The sequence below is a fragment of the Pundamilia nyererei genome, unplaced genomic scaffold (genome assembly GCF_000239375.1).
Source record: "Pundamilia nyererei isolate P.nyererei 1_Seehausen unplaced genomic scaffold, PunNye1.0 scaffold00013, whole genome shotgun sequence".
Lineage (NCBI taxonomy): Eukaryota > Metazoa > Chordata > Actinopteri > Cichliformes > Cichlidae > Pundamilia > Pundamilia nyererei.
The window spans coordinates 3,349,680-3,365,925 of record NW_005187414.1 but is presented as its reverse complement, the minus strand read 5'-3'; the positions used below and the strand labels follow the sequence as shown (position 1 = coordinate 3,365,925).

Genomic DNA, 16,246 nt, shown 5'->3' with positions numbered 1-16,246 from the left:
CCCCGTATTGCATCGTTTTACAGACCATCACGTTCCTGAAGGGAATGTGACAACCTTTTTGCAGAAACGTTGTGTATGATTTCTCTAGTTCTCTGTAGCAGGGAAACCCCTACAAGACACAGTACCTTCCAGCTTTTCTGGATCTCGCCTGTGGCTGACATTGTGCCATTGTGCCCATTTTTTCTGGTCCTTTGTATTTTATTTACAAGATTCTCTCTATCCCATCCTACATTACCCAGATTCACCGGGAGGGATCTGCGCACAAAGAGCGCGTAGCCAATCGTTGGGAGACTCTGGTAAATTTCGGCCAATGCCCGCGACCCTCTTATTTACATAGAGACGAGACGATCCAATCGGGAGTCAGCACAGGAGTGGATTTTGACTTCTCTGCCCAATGGCTGCGGAAGGTGTAAGTTTTGGGGGAGTGCATATAATCAACATATTATCGAAGGTGCTTAGATATTGATCCCGTATTTCGAGGTAGTTCAAATTCACCTATCTTGGCCCTTTGGCTTTGACCTTTATTTTGCTCGGTGGAGAATTATTGACGCATAAAATGCCGAAGAGAAAGGTGAGTGTCGTCCCTGCGTGCAGCACACTTCACTGTAGTTTTTTCGAGCTCATGCAATCGAGGAAAAATGGGAATAATATTTTGTGGCGACGTCGAGGCAGGTGAGGTGATGCCAAAGTTTGAGGAAACGTCTTTTCGACTGCAGCCTTTCACGCGTAGGCGTTAAACACCCACTTATTAATAACGGATATTTTATATGCGACGTTTTGGGGCTTTTTTCATTATAAATCCTCGTGTTCATCCCAATGGCCGTTCTTGTGGTCGTTTCCCCCCCCTGCCACTTCCCTGTCCACAGTGCGCACCGGTGAATGTTAGAGCCGCTGGATGGATGGACGCGTAAATCCTGTTGGAGACGTGCGCTGTGATCATTCTTCTGGGCGCATTTCACTCATATAGAAGACTTGTAGATTCCTAATAATGCGTGATATATGTAATATTAAATAAACAAATAAAATAAAAGCCCCCCGCCTCCCTGTCTAATTTTGGTTCTCCGGGTGGTGATGAATATGGCAGGCGCCACGCAGAATGAACGAGCCCTTAGCCCCATGAAGAGAAAGGAATAAAGGGGGGGAAGGATCAGGGACAATCGCCGCTGTGTGAAAAGAGGCCGTGGCTCTTATCTGAACAGGACTGCACGACAAGCTCCTGTGCATTGTATCAGCGCATACATGGAAATTGGCTTTTCTGTCACCTAAAAAAACGGCTATTGTCCTCGCAGATTCGCCTTTGAGGACAGAGAATGGGGGGCCTCTAGGGGCGGAGGTCGGCCACATGCAAATGATGCAAATAATGTGAATGTCAACCTGCGAGCTAAACCAATATTTTTTTTCGGGTTTTTTTTTCATGGTGGGAGTGGGCGCGCTTCTCGCGTGCGCCGTCCCTGCCTACCTGAAGCCGGGAAATACGGTGTCCATTAGGAGCAACAAATGACGCCCGTGTTGTTAGTTAATAAGCGCCCTCCCCCGAGTGAATCGATGTTTATGGTCCATTATTCTTTTTTCTTTCTTTTTTTTTTGCACGTAAGCAAGATGCCTCCATTAAAAAAATGGAATTAACCAGAGAGATTGTGGCATCATCATATATCATCATCACATAATGTGATTTGCATCTGTGGATAATTTTGGTCACGTGTGATGGAAATTGTGCTTTGATTATGTGAAACATTAAACAGTGGTTTTATTATTTTTTTTAAGACCATTGATTTCTGGGGGAAATTATTTGAATCCTTTTCTTAAGAAGGATTAAATTTAATTGTGATTACATTCTTCTTGTCATTCGGCCAGAACGAGAAAACCCCTCCTCCATCATAAAATCCTCAAATATTGTGATGTAAATAATATCTGAGGATTATTTTTTTGTAAGTAATCAAAACATGCTAATTGTTTCAGGTATTGTTACAGATGTGTTATACCATGAGTAGTAAGTGATATTTCCATTAAGACATCCTGGAATCTGTTTTGGTTCACAGAGATAATTCACTTGTGCATGAGAAAAATTAAATTTGAACTTTTTTTATATGTTCATTTTATTTCCTGTAGTCCCCAGAGGCTCCTGAGGGCAAGGAGGCCCCCAAAGTCACAAAACAGGTAGACGCTTTGTGAGTGTGTGCGCTGTGTGTGTGTGCGTGGCAGTGTTTCCGCGTGCTGTGTGGAGTGTGTATGAGTGAAAGAATACTCACATGAGGAGTTAATGATTAGGACACGTGTAACAGTCACCAAGTAGATCGTCTCGAGAGCAGTTGGCAAAGGTACAACTGATATCTCTTTCTCTCTCTCTCTGTCACTGTCTCTCCCTCGCTTTCTCTCTCTTGTTGATCATTTGTTGCTCCGGTAGCCCACCAGAAGGTCAGAGAGATTGTCAGCGGTAAGTTTCACTCTCCCCTCTCTCTGTCTTCACCTCTGTCACTGTCCACTCTTTCCTCTCAGTGTCAACCCCTCATCCCGCCGGGCTAAAACATGTCACATTACCAAGGCTCAGAGTAAAGTCCTCTCGACCTTTATGGATTTCATCAAGGCAATCGCCAATTAAAAGAGCTCCATAAATGTGCTCCCAGAGGACTGGCTCCTGGCTTGGTATGCATGTCTACTCTCTGTTGTCTTTGCCCATTCTCAGTGTTGTATGTTGCACAACTTGTTGATGTTCAGGGCTGCATGACTGCCACCAGTGGCGTTATGAATTCTGTAATCATGTGGATGAAAATAAGTATTTTCCTTGATGACGTTATGCCTAATTTGCATTAAGCTATTGATTGTGAATGGCATTTTAAAACAATGTTATCTGAAATATAGTGTTATTTTTATGTGGTCTAGCAGCCCTGCCGTGCAGTCATTGTGTTTGTGTGTGCGTACTTTGCATGTTAAATCCACCGGTGCTGGGTCTTTTTACCCCGTCTATTTGCATGTGCTATTGAAATCATGGGTATCAAACTGGCGAAGAACAGCCTGAATTCTCTTTAATTCTTTCATTTGAACAAAATCTCTTTTTGGCATATGTAGTCAGTCTCCTCTAATTACATGTGCAACACAATTTGTAGATAGCAGTTGTTCGTTAAAGGCCACAATTTAATTCTTTCTTATTCAAGCAACCTGTCAACATCTAGACATACTTTTTGGCTTTGAAAAGTTTCTCAGCACCAAGAAAAAAGAGAAAAAACCCTGAGTTATTAATGCATTCTCTGCCTCTTTCACACTTTACGCAGTCATTTAATAGCTTTTGAGGGGCTGGTTCTTCTCTGTCAGTTTGACACCCTTGATTTAAACATTAGTTTGACATTTTGAGCCTATGTAATTCTTGCTAAGGGTTTCATGGGAAATCTTTATCACTTTCATCTCTCATTTCTGTATGCTAGATATGCTAGCAGTTAGCTTGGCTTAGCTTAGCATAAAGACTGGTAGCCAGTCTTTATGCTACCTAGGCTTGTCCAAAGGTACAAATTAACTACTTGCACCAAAAAAATGTATGGTGTAAGTTCTTTTTAAAAAAAAAAAAAAGGGTATGTGATACCATGTCTGTGTAGCCACAAGGTTGGTTTATCTACACTACAAGCTGTGCGTGCCTCATTCAAGCTAACGCCAAGTAGACTGAGGTTTAGCTACAGTTAAAGTGCCTCTTATCCTTTTATTTTCAACTCTAAGTCACCCTAGCAAGCAATTTCTTAGCTGTAGCTTTACTTTTTAAATTGTATCTTTAGGCAATTTGTTACTAGCAGGATTGACCCTCTTCAGCACAGTTTGTCTTAATTCAAGGCTTTTTATTTTAGATCTCATGTGCTGTGTCAGACATTTCTTGAGCAAAACAGAGATATTGTGAGAATAAATCACATGATTTCATTTCATCACAGCAGCGTTACTGTAGCTTGTGGCTTCAGGGTAACATGGTCCACACGCAGCAGCCTAAAAAAATGGCCAGAATCTTTGCTCCCATCTGATAAAATCATTGCACAGTGGTCTTAGGTCAGCCCACATCTGATATTTAAAACCCATGGGAATATGATGAAAGCCCATGGGTTATGAAATATGGTGCAAGTACTTAATCCTTATCAATATTTGGGCTACAGTAAGATCAAGTGCAGACATTTCAGTCAGCAGGCTTTGGGTTAATCTCAGTGAATAACTCTGTACAGCAAAGTAGCTGAAACTGCTTTCAAAGAGTAAAGAGAAAAGAGAACTCTAGATAATATAGATAAGAGCAACATGTCTTCATAAACTCTGAACCATGAATCAGTTCTGACAGGATTTATTTATTTATTGTAATTTTCAGAGACCTGCTCCACCCAAGCCTGAGGCCAAGCCCAAGAAAACTGTCGTCAAGGTGAAACAGATCACACACACACACACACACACACACACACACACACACACACACACACACACACACACACACACTAAATTATTTGTAATAATTTGCAAAAATCTGAGGAAATTGGCTGCCTTTTAGTATTAGTTTATATGACTGTCCAAAGCTGCTGGATTTGAAAAACAAAACACAAACTGAAAGCAGGCTTAACTGTGATGCAACGACTCAGGCTATTTTTACTTAAAAACAAAGAAATGGGGGGTAGCTCAAGACTTGTGTACATTACTGTACTGTTACTGAGTTTTTACAGAATCACATCACTCTAGCTTTAGCCTTATTTATATTAACTCCCAGTATATTCTGGAAGATTATATTGGTTACTTCACGGCCTTGCTCTGAGCTGACATCTTAGTACTTGCCTTGAGATCCTTGGGCAGATCCTTTGTGTCCTCCAGGGGCCTGGCTGTAGCCTGAAGGGGATAGAGCATTAACACCCCAAAGCTCTGGAAAGGTCATTTTCTGAACCACTTATTTCCTTTAAGATACAATATAAAATAGAGAAGTCCTTTCCTGGTTTTAGTCAAGTTTGATTTTTTTAACTGTAACCACTGTGTATTGACTCTTTGCTGCCCTTGTGAAGCTTTTGCAATGCTGATTTAGAAAATGTTACTATAATTATCATTATATGCACATTATGTTATTCTCACTTGTTCTGTGCAGAAGGTGGTAGATGATAAGGGGGCAAAGGCAAAGAAAGGTGGCGCTAAGGGGAAGAAGGAAGACGGTCCTGCCCAGAATGGAGACACCAAGGCCAATGAGGTATGAGGAGGGGAAAATAAAAACATGATGTAATTTTTAAATAAAATGTAGGAAAATTCTATTCAGTTCTAAAAATAATAATCTTTATTTCCTTATCCTGTCAATTTGTGTACAAACGAACATTAATTACAACAAATACTCCACACGTCTGTTTTTGCTCACATGGATATACCCTCACACATAAACACACACACACACAGATCTATGTGTCTCGTCCGTCTGTCAGTGTGTCTTCCATCAGAAGCACGGCTCCCTCCATGATGTCAGTGAGAGGACAGAGTGAGACAGTCAGAGTTAAGGGTATGGTTGAGTGTCTCTAACTGGTCTTTGGTATGTGTGTTTGGACACTAACGTGCTGCTAATAGTCGCGTCTGCGTTAACAGGGAAAACATTTACTCGCTGTGCTTTGCAGTGCTGTGTTTATTAGAGTGTTTGGGAAACACAATGAAGAAGTAAGGATGTCCTGCTTGCTCTCTGTGTGCAGTGAAGTGGGTCTGACACAACTTTTTCCATTAGCAGGAAGGTTAGCTGCTGCTCACAGAGCTGCAATGTGAAATGTGCTCTGGTTCACGAACAGCTGACTCCACTGTTGACCAGAGGGGTGTAGTGGGAGGTGAGATTAACAGGTTACCGAGCTATGTTTAGCTTTTAGGCAGAGTTTTCTGTGTCACTAGTGACTTTCTTTTTACCCGGCAACATTACCGTGTTTGCTTTTTCTAAACTCATAACCTTTACGTTCAGATTTTCAGTACACTTCTCAGTACAAATATCTGCTTGAGGAGTATATTTTGTATGCAACCTGTTGAGCAATATCTTACTAACACCACCATGAAGCTCAGCTTCAGCAGCCCAAACTGGGCGTCACGGTGTCACTGGAGTTTGCATGCATTCAGCTGGTGATGCATAAAATGTATGAATGTTTTTATGCTTGGCTCTAACCTGCTGCTAATTCTTCTTTGTGCTGCAACTAGAACCCAGGTGAGAAAACCGATCAACTGCATTTCCAAAATGATTATAACTAATTAAAACTAATGTAGACGTTAAAAAACATTTTAGTTGACCAAAAAAATAAAAAAATTAAAACTAATGAAAACTAAATTTTGTAAAGTTGGAAAACTAACAAAAAATATAGAGAAAATATTCTTAAATGTAGTATTTGTTTCTTTAGCAAAAATATTATTACAACTCACCTGACGAGGCTTTGATGAACATGTTTACTGGATGTCCACAAGACTGTGAGTCAAAACATAAAATAATAATAATAGAAATTTAAGACACTCCAACTTAATTAACAAAAATTAAACTAAAACAAAGCATTAAAAACTCAACTGAAACAAAAAAAAGAATGCACTCTGGAAACTTCAGCTAAATTAGAAATCATAATGAAATAAAAATAAAAAGTAATATAAAAAATACAAAACTATAACAAATCTGTACATTTGCAGGTTGTTTATTGACAGTTTTAGATGAATACAGTAAATTTGATTTTGATATAAAGTGATTTTCATATCTTCTTCATTAGGTTATGGCTAACCTATGATGAGTTGAGCTAACAGCTTGAAGCTCCTCATTGGCAAATGAGGTCATATGTTACCTTGAAACTCATGAACACTGACCTGCCTGACTTTGTAAATTTCTTATTGAAGGTTGACTTCGGTCGAATCGCAGTACTGATAGTTCTGCTTTTATTTACTGGAGGTTTGAGAGGTCCATAAATAGAAATCAGCCACTGCTGGCAGTAAGTGAGTAAATGTGGTGTTTTGTTGGGGAAATGAATTGAGCCATTAAAGAAAGAGCCTGACATTTAGATAAATAGGTTGCTTTTACCTTATGAAAAAAAATATAGCACTTTCTCTGTGTGTCTGTACAGTACAAATGAAGCCAGGCTTAGCTTAGCATAAGCCATTTTTACACATGAACAATGGGAAGAATCAGGCTGGGATATTTCTGACAGTTCTTCTTTCTGACATGTAAACCACAGCAGGAAACAGTCAGCTTCAGATGCATCTACCCTACCAGAAATACTCCATGTGGTTTAAGGTGATGTTCTGCCTGGATAGAGCAGTTTGTGAGTTTGTGTACTCATATGCACCTTTGTTGGGAGATGTCATGAAAAGTTCAAAGCTGCAAAGTGGATGTGTTTAAACCCCTTTAAAGTCTGAATGCCCATAGAAATATCTTGTTGGTGTGTTCAGGTGAATCTTGACAACTTTGGATGGAGCTAGGCTAATTTTATTTCTGTATGTGGCTTTTATGCTAAGCTACGCTATCTCCTGACTGTAGTTCATTTCTAGCCAACCACCTGCTACTTCTGGCTTAATATTCAGCATATAGTCATAAAAGTGTTATCAAGCTCATAGATGGCCTTCATTCAAGTGCTGGAATAGATTGTTTACTGATCGGGAGGTTGGTAGATTGATCCCTGGTTCCTCCCATCTGTAACTTTTTGTCAGTATAAGCAATAATAGGCTACATTTAAGAAGTGCAGTCTAAGAAAAATGAGTGGTACAGCATTACAGCTTGACCAATAAAGTATTTTTAAGACCGATACTGATACCAATATTTGGTCATTTAAAAATCTGAGATAAAAATCATGATAAATAAGTCAAAATATTTTTTTCTTTAAGTTACATGAAATATATAATTTGTCATGAGTTGTAGGGCTGCGGCATATAGCAACATCCACAATAATCCCGTAGTATTATTATTATGTAGTAGAAAAATGTCATATCGCAATATCTTGCTTATCTTGTCATAAATGACTCCAGCAAGTAATGCTAGCTGCACTCCGTATGAGAGGAAAAGCAAACGATGGGTGGAAATTACTGACGTGGTTACACGGTGTAAAACTAGGACTGTAAGAAGCTAATAAAAAGCTTTGTTCAAGATACAATAGAGAAAATATTTTACATTTTTATTATGTGATTTATTTTTAGTTATTGTTAAAGTAAAGCGTTACGCAATTATTTTATACTTAAAATGTCCGGTGAGGAAACTACTTAGGCACCTTGTTTAAATACTTCAAACTAGGAAGTGTGCCATCAGTGCCAACGGCTCATTGGATACAAAGGATGGAAAATGTAGAAACGCAGCTGTCTGCAAGCATCAATAAAATGTAGTTCAGTATTGTTTTTTCTCTATCGTCAGAAATATCATAATTATAGATTTTCTTGAAATTTTGAGGAAATATCACCCACCCCTTATCTGTAGTTATTTATTTACTCATTTACACTCTGCTCAACTCTGCCGTTTGTTGTGTTTGTGGGGTTCCAAACATTTGTTGCCAACTTGGCAGTTGCAGAGTGCTAATAGCTGGGCAAACCGTGTTCCTGCCGTCTGTTCTTTACTTTTTAAATTTTCATTTATTGGTTGTCATAAATGTCTATGCTGATAGACTGGTAAAGACCTAAAAAAGACATGCGCTAGACTGAATGTAAAGAATCAAACAAGACTTCTAGGTAAGAGTTTAAAAATATGACATTTATATAGCTTTTATTTTACAGACTTAGCGCAGTCTCACACCCAAGATGTGACCTGTTTATCCTTTGTTACACTCAATGTTTACAGACAGTATGACAAAATGCAAGAAGACTAAAATAGCAACTAGTTATTGGCATCCCCAGCAGAAAACGAGGAAACAATACGACAAAAGTGAAATAAATCAGGTGCTAATTTAGCTCAGTGGTTGGGGTGGCTGCCAGGCCAAAGCGGCATCGAAATAGGTTTGCTTTTGACCCGAGCCGCTTTGGTGCATGTCCTACCTGCTAATAAAGATGTGAAAAAACACATTAGCTCAACTTTTAAAATATTTATAAGCCTAGAATTTCTACACAGACAAGCATCCCTATAACTCCCTGTAGTTGTTAGCAAAACCATCCAGATAACTCATTTGGAAAGTCTTTTACTCTACAGACAATAAACCAAAGCATTAAGTGATCTTTATGCAAAATAAGTTTGGATCTACACTGTTTGAAGGGTTGGTTACCACAACTCACTGGTTGGGTTTTCCCCTCTGTGTACCTCATTGGCCCTCTTAAGTCTCCTGGGGTAAATAATGGCTACACCTGCATGTGTGTTTTTCACCTCCAGGTAACTGAAGCAGCAGAAGAGGCGACCGAGGAGAAGGCGTAAAGGCACGGGCGCGTCCATCGACTCGCCCCCTCTGACTCCATGGCAGCAAAGCATCTTTTTTTACTGACGATTTTGTACCATGCTGAATTTTTTTTAGACTTGTGATAGTAGAGATGGACAACCAGCAGCCCCACCTCCCGTATCTTCACACTCCTTCCCCCACCTCCTGTTTTTGCTCCATTCTCCTCCTCCCCCCAGCATTCTGTATTGCTATACTGTATGCCTCTTAGAAGCAGAAAGGCAGAATGAAGTGGTTTTATCAGACAGCTGCAGATGTTCTTTGTTTTGCCCAAGAGGAGCTGTAAACAAGACTTTTTTTTAATCTATAAACCGGCTCTACCTTCATTCGTAGTTATGCTTCTCTATAATACATCACTTACTGGCACTTTGCCTGCAATCGGATGATGGTCACACCATGATGTAACCCCCTTACGGCTAAGGTGAGCATATCAACAGTTTGGTTGCAGAGCCACAAGAAACCAGTTCCACAGTCACCATGGAGAACATCTGCAGCTTTTTAAAAATCTTACTTTTTAGTCACCACCACTGTGTTTCACATAGCTCCTTTTGTATGTGTATACTGGAGTGAATGTGTTTGTGAGTCTCTGTGCTTGACTTTGTTTCCTCCCCCTTTCCTTTCCTTTCTTTCTTTCTTTTTCTCTCTCCCCTGAACGCCTTGTCCTGCAGCAGAGTGACATAGCAATAATGAGTGGTGCTTCTGTTCTAGACGGCTCTATTGGCTTTGGACCCTCTGGGCTTCTCTGAGTTTCATCCTGTTGGGAGAATATTTTGAAATAAAAGAAAAAGTTGATGTCTCGTGGGACTCTTTTTTTAGTGTCTCTTCACTCGTTGGTAAATAAAAACATTGTGAAATAGGTTCTGCATTTGGACAGCAATGCCATGTTTTGTTTTTCCCCAGACGCTAGTAGGCTGTATTTTAACTGCCTGCACACAGGCTGCTTTTCCTCTCTGTGTTCAGGTTTTACAAGTACTTTTTAACCAACACAAAGCTGCCACTCTGTGTCTGTGTACACTTTTGTGTGCATGTGTGTGAGGTCGCCAGGGGCACGTGGCTGTGTTAAATACAACTGCTGCGTCAGGAAGTGAAAGGTCAGCATTTGCCAGAGTGGTGGGACCAGTGAAAGTGTTGGGTCTCTCCATTGCAGGACAACCTGTCACTCACACTTGTGGGCCTATAGCCTGTTCCTCCCTTTAGCATGTAGAGGTGAAATGATGGCTGGGCAGGTACTGCCACATACTGAGACAAAACTGTACTGAGATGAGCCTCGGTCAACAACATGATGCTTTTTTATCACCATTCAGCTGTTGGATGCTGTAAAACACAAATATTGCTATAATGTGTTTAAGTGGGAAACACCTTTTAACCCAGTGTTACCCCTATAGGTACTTTGGTGTGCTGCAGTGGGACCTCCAGGTTTTTCAAAAGGTTCATTTAACCCTGGAGAACCCATGGGGTCAGATCCGACCCCATTGGTTTACTAGGGAAACCATGGGGTCATATTTGACCCCACGGGTTTTCCAGGGTTAAAAATATACATAAAATTACTTAAGACACAGAAAGGAGTTTGATCAGCACACTTGCCCACAAAGAATCAATGGGTGCAATGTATCAGAAAGTTCCAACTCTGTGCAAATATGTCCTTCTAGTGTCCTTTTTTGGTCACATTTAATTTACAAGTTCATTTAATACATTGTTAAACAACAATGTTTCTATTTTCTTAACCACTTAACCAGTTTAGGGTTGCGCTGCCAACTCCCAAAAAATGATTTTTCACCTTCAGTAAACATGAAACAATCATTTTGAATAAAATGAAACTGAAATATATACAATAAAAGGTTTGATTTATTCAAATGCTTACCTAACCATACCACTTTATTTATAAAGTGCTTTAAAAAAACAGCAGGGCTGACCAAAGTGCTCTAAAATAATCGCAAACATAAAAGACAAACACAGGACAGAGAACCCGAAACACTAAAGAGCTGTAGAAGCTGAATGTATACCAATCAAGTAAATCTCTTTTGAGCAGATTTGATTAATTTATCGTTTTACATTATATAAAATTATGTGGATAATTTACATGTGATTAAATTAGTTAAAGCATTTTGACCAGAATTTTATTTTCAATGTATCCCAGCTGTCATGGGGCCAAAAGCAGGGCACATCAGCCCAGGAGCTTCTAGATGCAAGGTTATGGTGCAAACCACTCAACCACCCTTAGTGATCTAGTTTTATATTTTGTTATTACTTTTTAATTTTTTATTTACCTTTTTTTTTGACTCATGTTTCAGGTGGTTTTATTCGTTTCATTGTCAGCTGTAGCATCTTTACTTACTCAAATATGCAGGGAATTTGAAAGTGAGACAATTTCAGAAATTCAGAAAAAGTGTAGCAATGCAAACACAACCCTCTGTGAACGTAGCAGAGTCACAGTATTGTAAACATGACAAGTCTCAACAAAAGTAGTGAAAGATTTGACCACTGACACTTAAAAAAGAGCCATTGTATTAACCCACAGAGCAGACCATTGAATCCAGACTAAAGATATGAGAAAGGTTACGTGGCTGCAAAAGTACTTAGCTGAAACTTCTATTTTCTAACTAGTGAAGACATCAGAGTCCTGATTGTCTGATGATTGTCTCTAGCAGGCAAAGAGTGTTGAAGCCAAGTAATTTTCCACACCTCACAGGATTTTTAAGCTATCTGGCAAAGTTTAGTAAAGGGTGTGGATTTGCAAGGGTGTGGATAAACAAGTATCTCTGTGTGGACTGTTGTCAAGATAACCTCAAACCATTTCAGATCTATTTTTTAATGTGATCAGTATTTATCAGTGAGCTATTTATAGTAAAAGAAAACCTGTAAATGATTGCATCTTTTCATAACCTTTGACTCCTCATCGGCCCGTAAAGTGACACATGGTGAGGTTGCCTCCTTGTGGTGGTGTCAGCCCACACAATAAACTTAGTCATAAGGGTTCAGGTCAACCGGTAAAATACAAGTTAATGATTAGGCTGAAAAACCCATAACTGATCATCTAAATATTTTAAGTATTATTTTAACTTTTTTTCTGTGCTTTAAAAAATATATACAGAATTTGTTGGTCAAATTACACCCAATCAGTGAAGTCCATGGATGGACAGTTTAATCTGGCCTGATATGATGCGCACAGTTGGAAGAGAAGATCGAAAACTCTGTCAGGGGAGGGTCAGAATACTAAAGTGGATTTTTGAAAAGCTCAAATATTGCTTGTTCCTCTCAGAGTAATCGTCCACCCACCTATCTGCCAGAACGCTTTTGACATGGAATAATGGTAGGTGGTGTAGCCACTGGTGATGAGAACACTCTCTGTTGAGTTCCTGTCCATCTGGCAGCCTATAAATGTTGTATTATTTGTGTTTAACATTGACAAAATGAACCCATAACTGCCAAACGATGCAACATAAATGACAAAGTTGTGGAAAGTGTTGATGCAGACCGAATTTGTGTGCGTTACACTTGATTTTATTTGAGTTACACCTTGTTAGTTTTACAAATAGAATGGCATTACTCTGTTTAAAATAGACAAAAAAATTTAGTTGACTCTTAGAAGCACGAAGCCTTATAGCATCTTCCCAGACACACTGTTGATGTGTTAGATTTGAAATAGTTTATAAAGAAGAAATTAAAATGTAGAGGTGATATGTTTCTGTACTAGTGTTAATCAGTTGTGCAGGTAGACTGAATTATATACAACTGTAAGTGGGTGTGGATATTTCAGTTTAGCTCAATTGTACCACATAGGCAACTTCACACATGTAGGCTATAGATATGAGTGAAAAGAGAAAAAAAACAGAAGATATGTGGCAAAATATTTCGAAAAAGAAAACTCCAAACTGTTGTAAAATGATCTGAAACACGTGTGGTGTGTATTTACCTTCACTTTCATTTGTGTCTTACTTGCAGCAGTAAACATTAAATGTGGGAAATAAGATTAGACCAGGAGGGGTTGTTTGTCATTGGTGACGTGGCTTTTAATAAAACTATAATGCACGTCCCTTGCACACATATTATTGTGAGTTTACTTTAAAAAGTAAAAATTAACACCAAAGAGTTGCTGTTCCTTTTTTTTTCATTCACAGCTGTCACCGAGGCATCCTGTCATGCATTTCCTTGATAATACCCCTTGATGTGTGTGCCTTGTCTCAGTGTCTCGGTTGCCATTAAATTGCTGTAACTCACGGGGTTTCATTCATTAAGCTGCATTCCCCTTCTCCAACCCTTCCCCCATTTTATTGCCTGGTAGTATTTGGAAGAGAAATGGACGACTTCCCCACCAAACGGCTCCCTGAGAGAGTGGGTGTGTTAGCTAGGACATCTTATTACACAATAGCGACAAAGTTACGACAAGCGAGACCAGCAGCAAGAACACGGAGAGCTGATAAGAGAGCAGGCTAGCTGTGGTGTTTGATAATAAAAAAAATAATAATGATAAACTAAGCTGAAACGTTTGCTCGCCTGTAAATCCCTCTCAAACACGGGAGCCATGTTCTGAACCCGCCAGCTACGAATATACAGAAAAAAAATATGGCAAGAATTAGGCTGTGGTAATCCGCAATAGACACTAAATGACAGAGGAATGGACTCTAATGAATAAAAATGTGATAAATGCCGTCTAGTTACAGAATAACAGCCATTCTGCAGCAATGTGTCCTCTCCTTTAGCAGGCTGCCATTTCTACCTCCCCTCGACGGCGGCGCACGTGAGCCACAGCGCCTGTATTCTTCCGCAGAGGGCTTGCGCTTTTTCCTTTGAGGGGGAGGGGGATTAAAACAAACATGCCTCCACGGCAAACCGGTCGTAAGTGAAATTCGCCCCAGCCGGCGCTCAGTACAGCCACAATTTAGCCATTCGGTCTTTGTTAAAGGAAGGCGGTGTTTGGCGGGGTGAAGCCTTCAGCGCGCACTAATTATCGCTCCGCGGAGGTATACTCCCGCAGCCGGGACTTCGTGCGAGCGAAGCTGAATGGAGGCAGCCTCTTCCTGGTGGATAAACAGTGACAGCTACAGGGCAGCCACCTAGACCCACCACACAGGCTCTGGCGCTGCCCTGGCAAACAACACCAAAATGGCTTCAGACAGTACACACATCGCGCAGTTGACTTCTGGTGAGTAAAGGAGATCGGAAACTATGTCACGGTCGTTGTAATATCCCCCCAATTTCCTCGGTGCCCTCTTCTAACGCAGCTCCCGTCCTCTTCTCCCCCTCCAACCATACCAGAACTGTACTTCCTAATAGCCCGATTTCTAGAAGCTGGACCGTGTCAAAAAGCAGCCGAGGTTGGTGTTTTCGCATTTTAGGAGAATTTATAATATGTCGGCAATTGTCACGAGGTGTAATTCTGTATTTTTATGCTATTTTCAGACCCTGATAAGGGAGGTGGAGGAGAAGGAGGTAAGCAGTCAGCAGCACGAGAGAGATGCTTCTCTCTGCACTGTACTTTGTGATGTTGCTTTGACTCTGATTTACCATTTACTGTTTTAAAACATCACCTGTAACGTCTATAAACTGGATGATCACGGTCCACACTGTTTTTCCACCTCAGCTGCTGCCCAAAAGGCTGGACTGGACGGGGCAGGAACACCCCGGGACGTACGAAAATTTGGTAAGGGTGCTGTATAACTGAGGAAAAAGTTTTTAGAGAGCAAAATAAAAATTGAATTTCCCGCAATTTTTAAATCAGGTGGTGGAGCACAAACTGAAGAAGGACTTTGCAGGGCGAGTCGGCTGCAGGCTTTAGGGGGAGGGAAGCTGCTCTTTTTGGAGCACTTACAAGGGGCTCGGGTCCCAACCTTGTGTGCGCCACGGTGTGCGAGTTTGGTGGCCATGCATGTCCAAAAGGTTGCGAGAGTTGTTGGTGAAAAATGTGTGTGAAATGTTGATACGTCATGAGTGTTGTGGTGTAGGAGCGCCAGGATCCGGAGGAGGGACTCCCTGCGCCACGAGCCTCTAGGAGAGAGAGAGAGATGGAGGCGCTCTTGTCCTGCAAGAACCATAATTTGTGTGCATGGGTTGAAAACACACAGGGGGGCACAAGAGTTAGAAAACAGGACTTTTTTTTTTATTCGTGGGGAATATAAAGAGTATAGTCAGTATAGCCGGAGTCACGGCTCGCCCCCTGTTCTTTGAGGTTGTTATGGAGTGGTTATTTTTTATTTTTGGGGAGAGGGTTGTTTTGGTGCGAGCTCGGACGGAAAAGCAGAGGAAGGATCAGTCGGTGTGAAGATGCGAGGTAACGTTCAGCTTGATGTATTATAATCGCGCTATTAATTGGAGCGCTTAATTGTCATGTAAACAAACGGGGCTTTCGCCTGAAAGCGGCGTTTTTACGCATGGGGGCGTGGAGTGAATTCACCATCCTCTTACATATTTGTTTCCGAGTCAGACCTGCTGAAAGCGCGCACTCCCCGTTATCTTTTTTTTCTTCCCTTTTTGTGTTATTTTAAAAGTTTTATTTTAATACTGATTTTAAAAAACAGCGACCTGGTTAATCTACGAGATAATGTTTGTGGGGGACGATTTCCGTCTTCACGTCCCAAAGCACACACGGAACTAGATGGCGTAAAGTGCAGCTTGATCGCCATATAAATGTATAGGTTTAAGAAATTATTGACAGCGTCGTTCTGCCCGCTCGTATGAGTGTGTGTGTGTTTTTTTCTTCTCTCTTCCTGCTTGGCTCGCTGGGCTCTCCGTTCCTCCTCCTCCCGTCCCCAGTCTTTCAGCCTGCCTCCAGTCTATTGTGCATAATTTCCCGTATTAAAAAAATACTGCGGAGGGGTTTTAATTATTAGACCAAGCGGAAGCAGGGAGGTTAGAGGCAGGAGGGCAGGATATCGGCTGGATTTATTTATTTATTTATGATTTTTTTTTTTTTT

At 40.6% G+C, this 16,246-nt stretch overlaps 2 protein-coding genes across 6 annotated transcripts in view; both read left to right on the top strand.

The window, feature by feature from the left end:
- The first annotated feature begins 309 nt into the window (after positions 1 to 309).
- Positions 310 to 10,132, top strand: hmgn3 (high mobility group nucleosomal binding domain 3). Of its 5 annotated transcripts, none has more exons than XM_013908684.1 (7): positions 310 to 409; positions 2,110 to 2,157; positions 2,405 to 2,434; positions 4,331 to 4,381; positions 5,087 to 5,185; positions 5,386 to 5,485; positions 9,275 to 10,132. In XM_013908684.1, exons 1-7 carry the CDS (start codon positions 395 to 397, stop codon positions 9,280 to 9,282), a joined length of 351 nt encoding a protein of 116 aa, XP_013764138.1. In that variant the 5' UTR covers positions 310 to 394; the 3' UTR covers positions 9,283 to 10,132. The 5 variants fall into 5 exon arrangements, with proteins under 5 accessions (XP_013764138.1, XP_013764139.1, XP_005724951.1 ...); XM_013908685.1 differs by lacking the exon at positions 310 to 409 and adding an exon at positions 416 to 571 and having other exon boundaries at positions 5,090 to 5,185; XM_005724894.1 differs by lacking the exons at positions 310 to 409; positions 5,386 to 5,485 and adding exons at positions 416 to 571; positions 6,157 to 6,163.
- Positions 10,133 to 14,308: 4,176 nt separating this feature from the next.
- phip (PHIP subunit of CUL4-Ring ligase complex) overlaps positions 14,309 to 16,246 on the top strand; it is a 41,546-nt gene continuing 39,608 nt past the window's right edge. The window contains exons 1-4 of the mRNA XM_013908706.1: positions 14,309 to 14,478; positions 14,592 to 14,650; positions 14,736 to 14,765; positions 14,917 to 14,976. Coding sequence (XP_013764160.1) covers positions 14,439 to 14,478; positions 14,592 to 14,650; positions 14,736 to 14,765; positions 14,917 to 14,976 — 189 coding nt within the window. The 5' untranslated portion in view covers positions 14,309 to 14,438. The remainder of the gene's footprint in view (positions 14,479 to 14,591; positions 14,651 to 14,735; positions 14,766 to 14,916; positions 14,977 to 16,246) is intronic.

Excerpts from the sequence above, each read along its gene's own strand:
- hmgn3 (XM_013908684.1), top strand. Across the intron at positions 4,382-5,086 it reads CCAAGAAAACTGTCGTCAAG|AAGGTGGTAGATGATAAGGG; the intron begins GTGAAACAGATC and ends TGTTCTGTGCAG. Across the intron at positions 5,186-5,385 it reads GAGACACCAAGGCCAATGAG|ATCTATGTGTCTCGTCCGTC; the intron begins GTATGAGGAGGG and ends ACACACACACAG.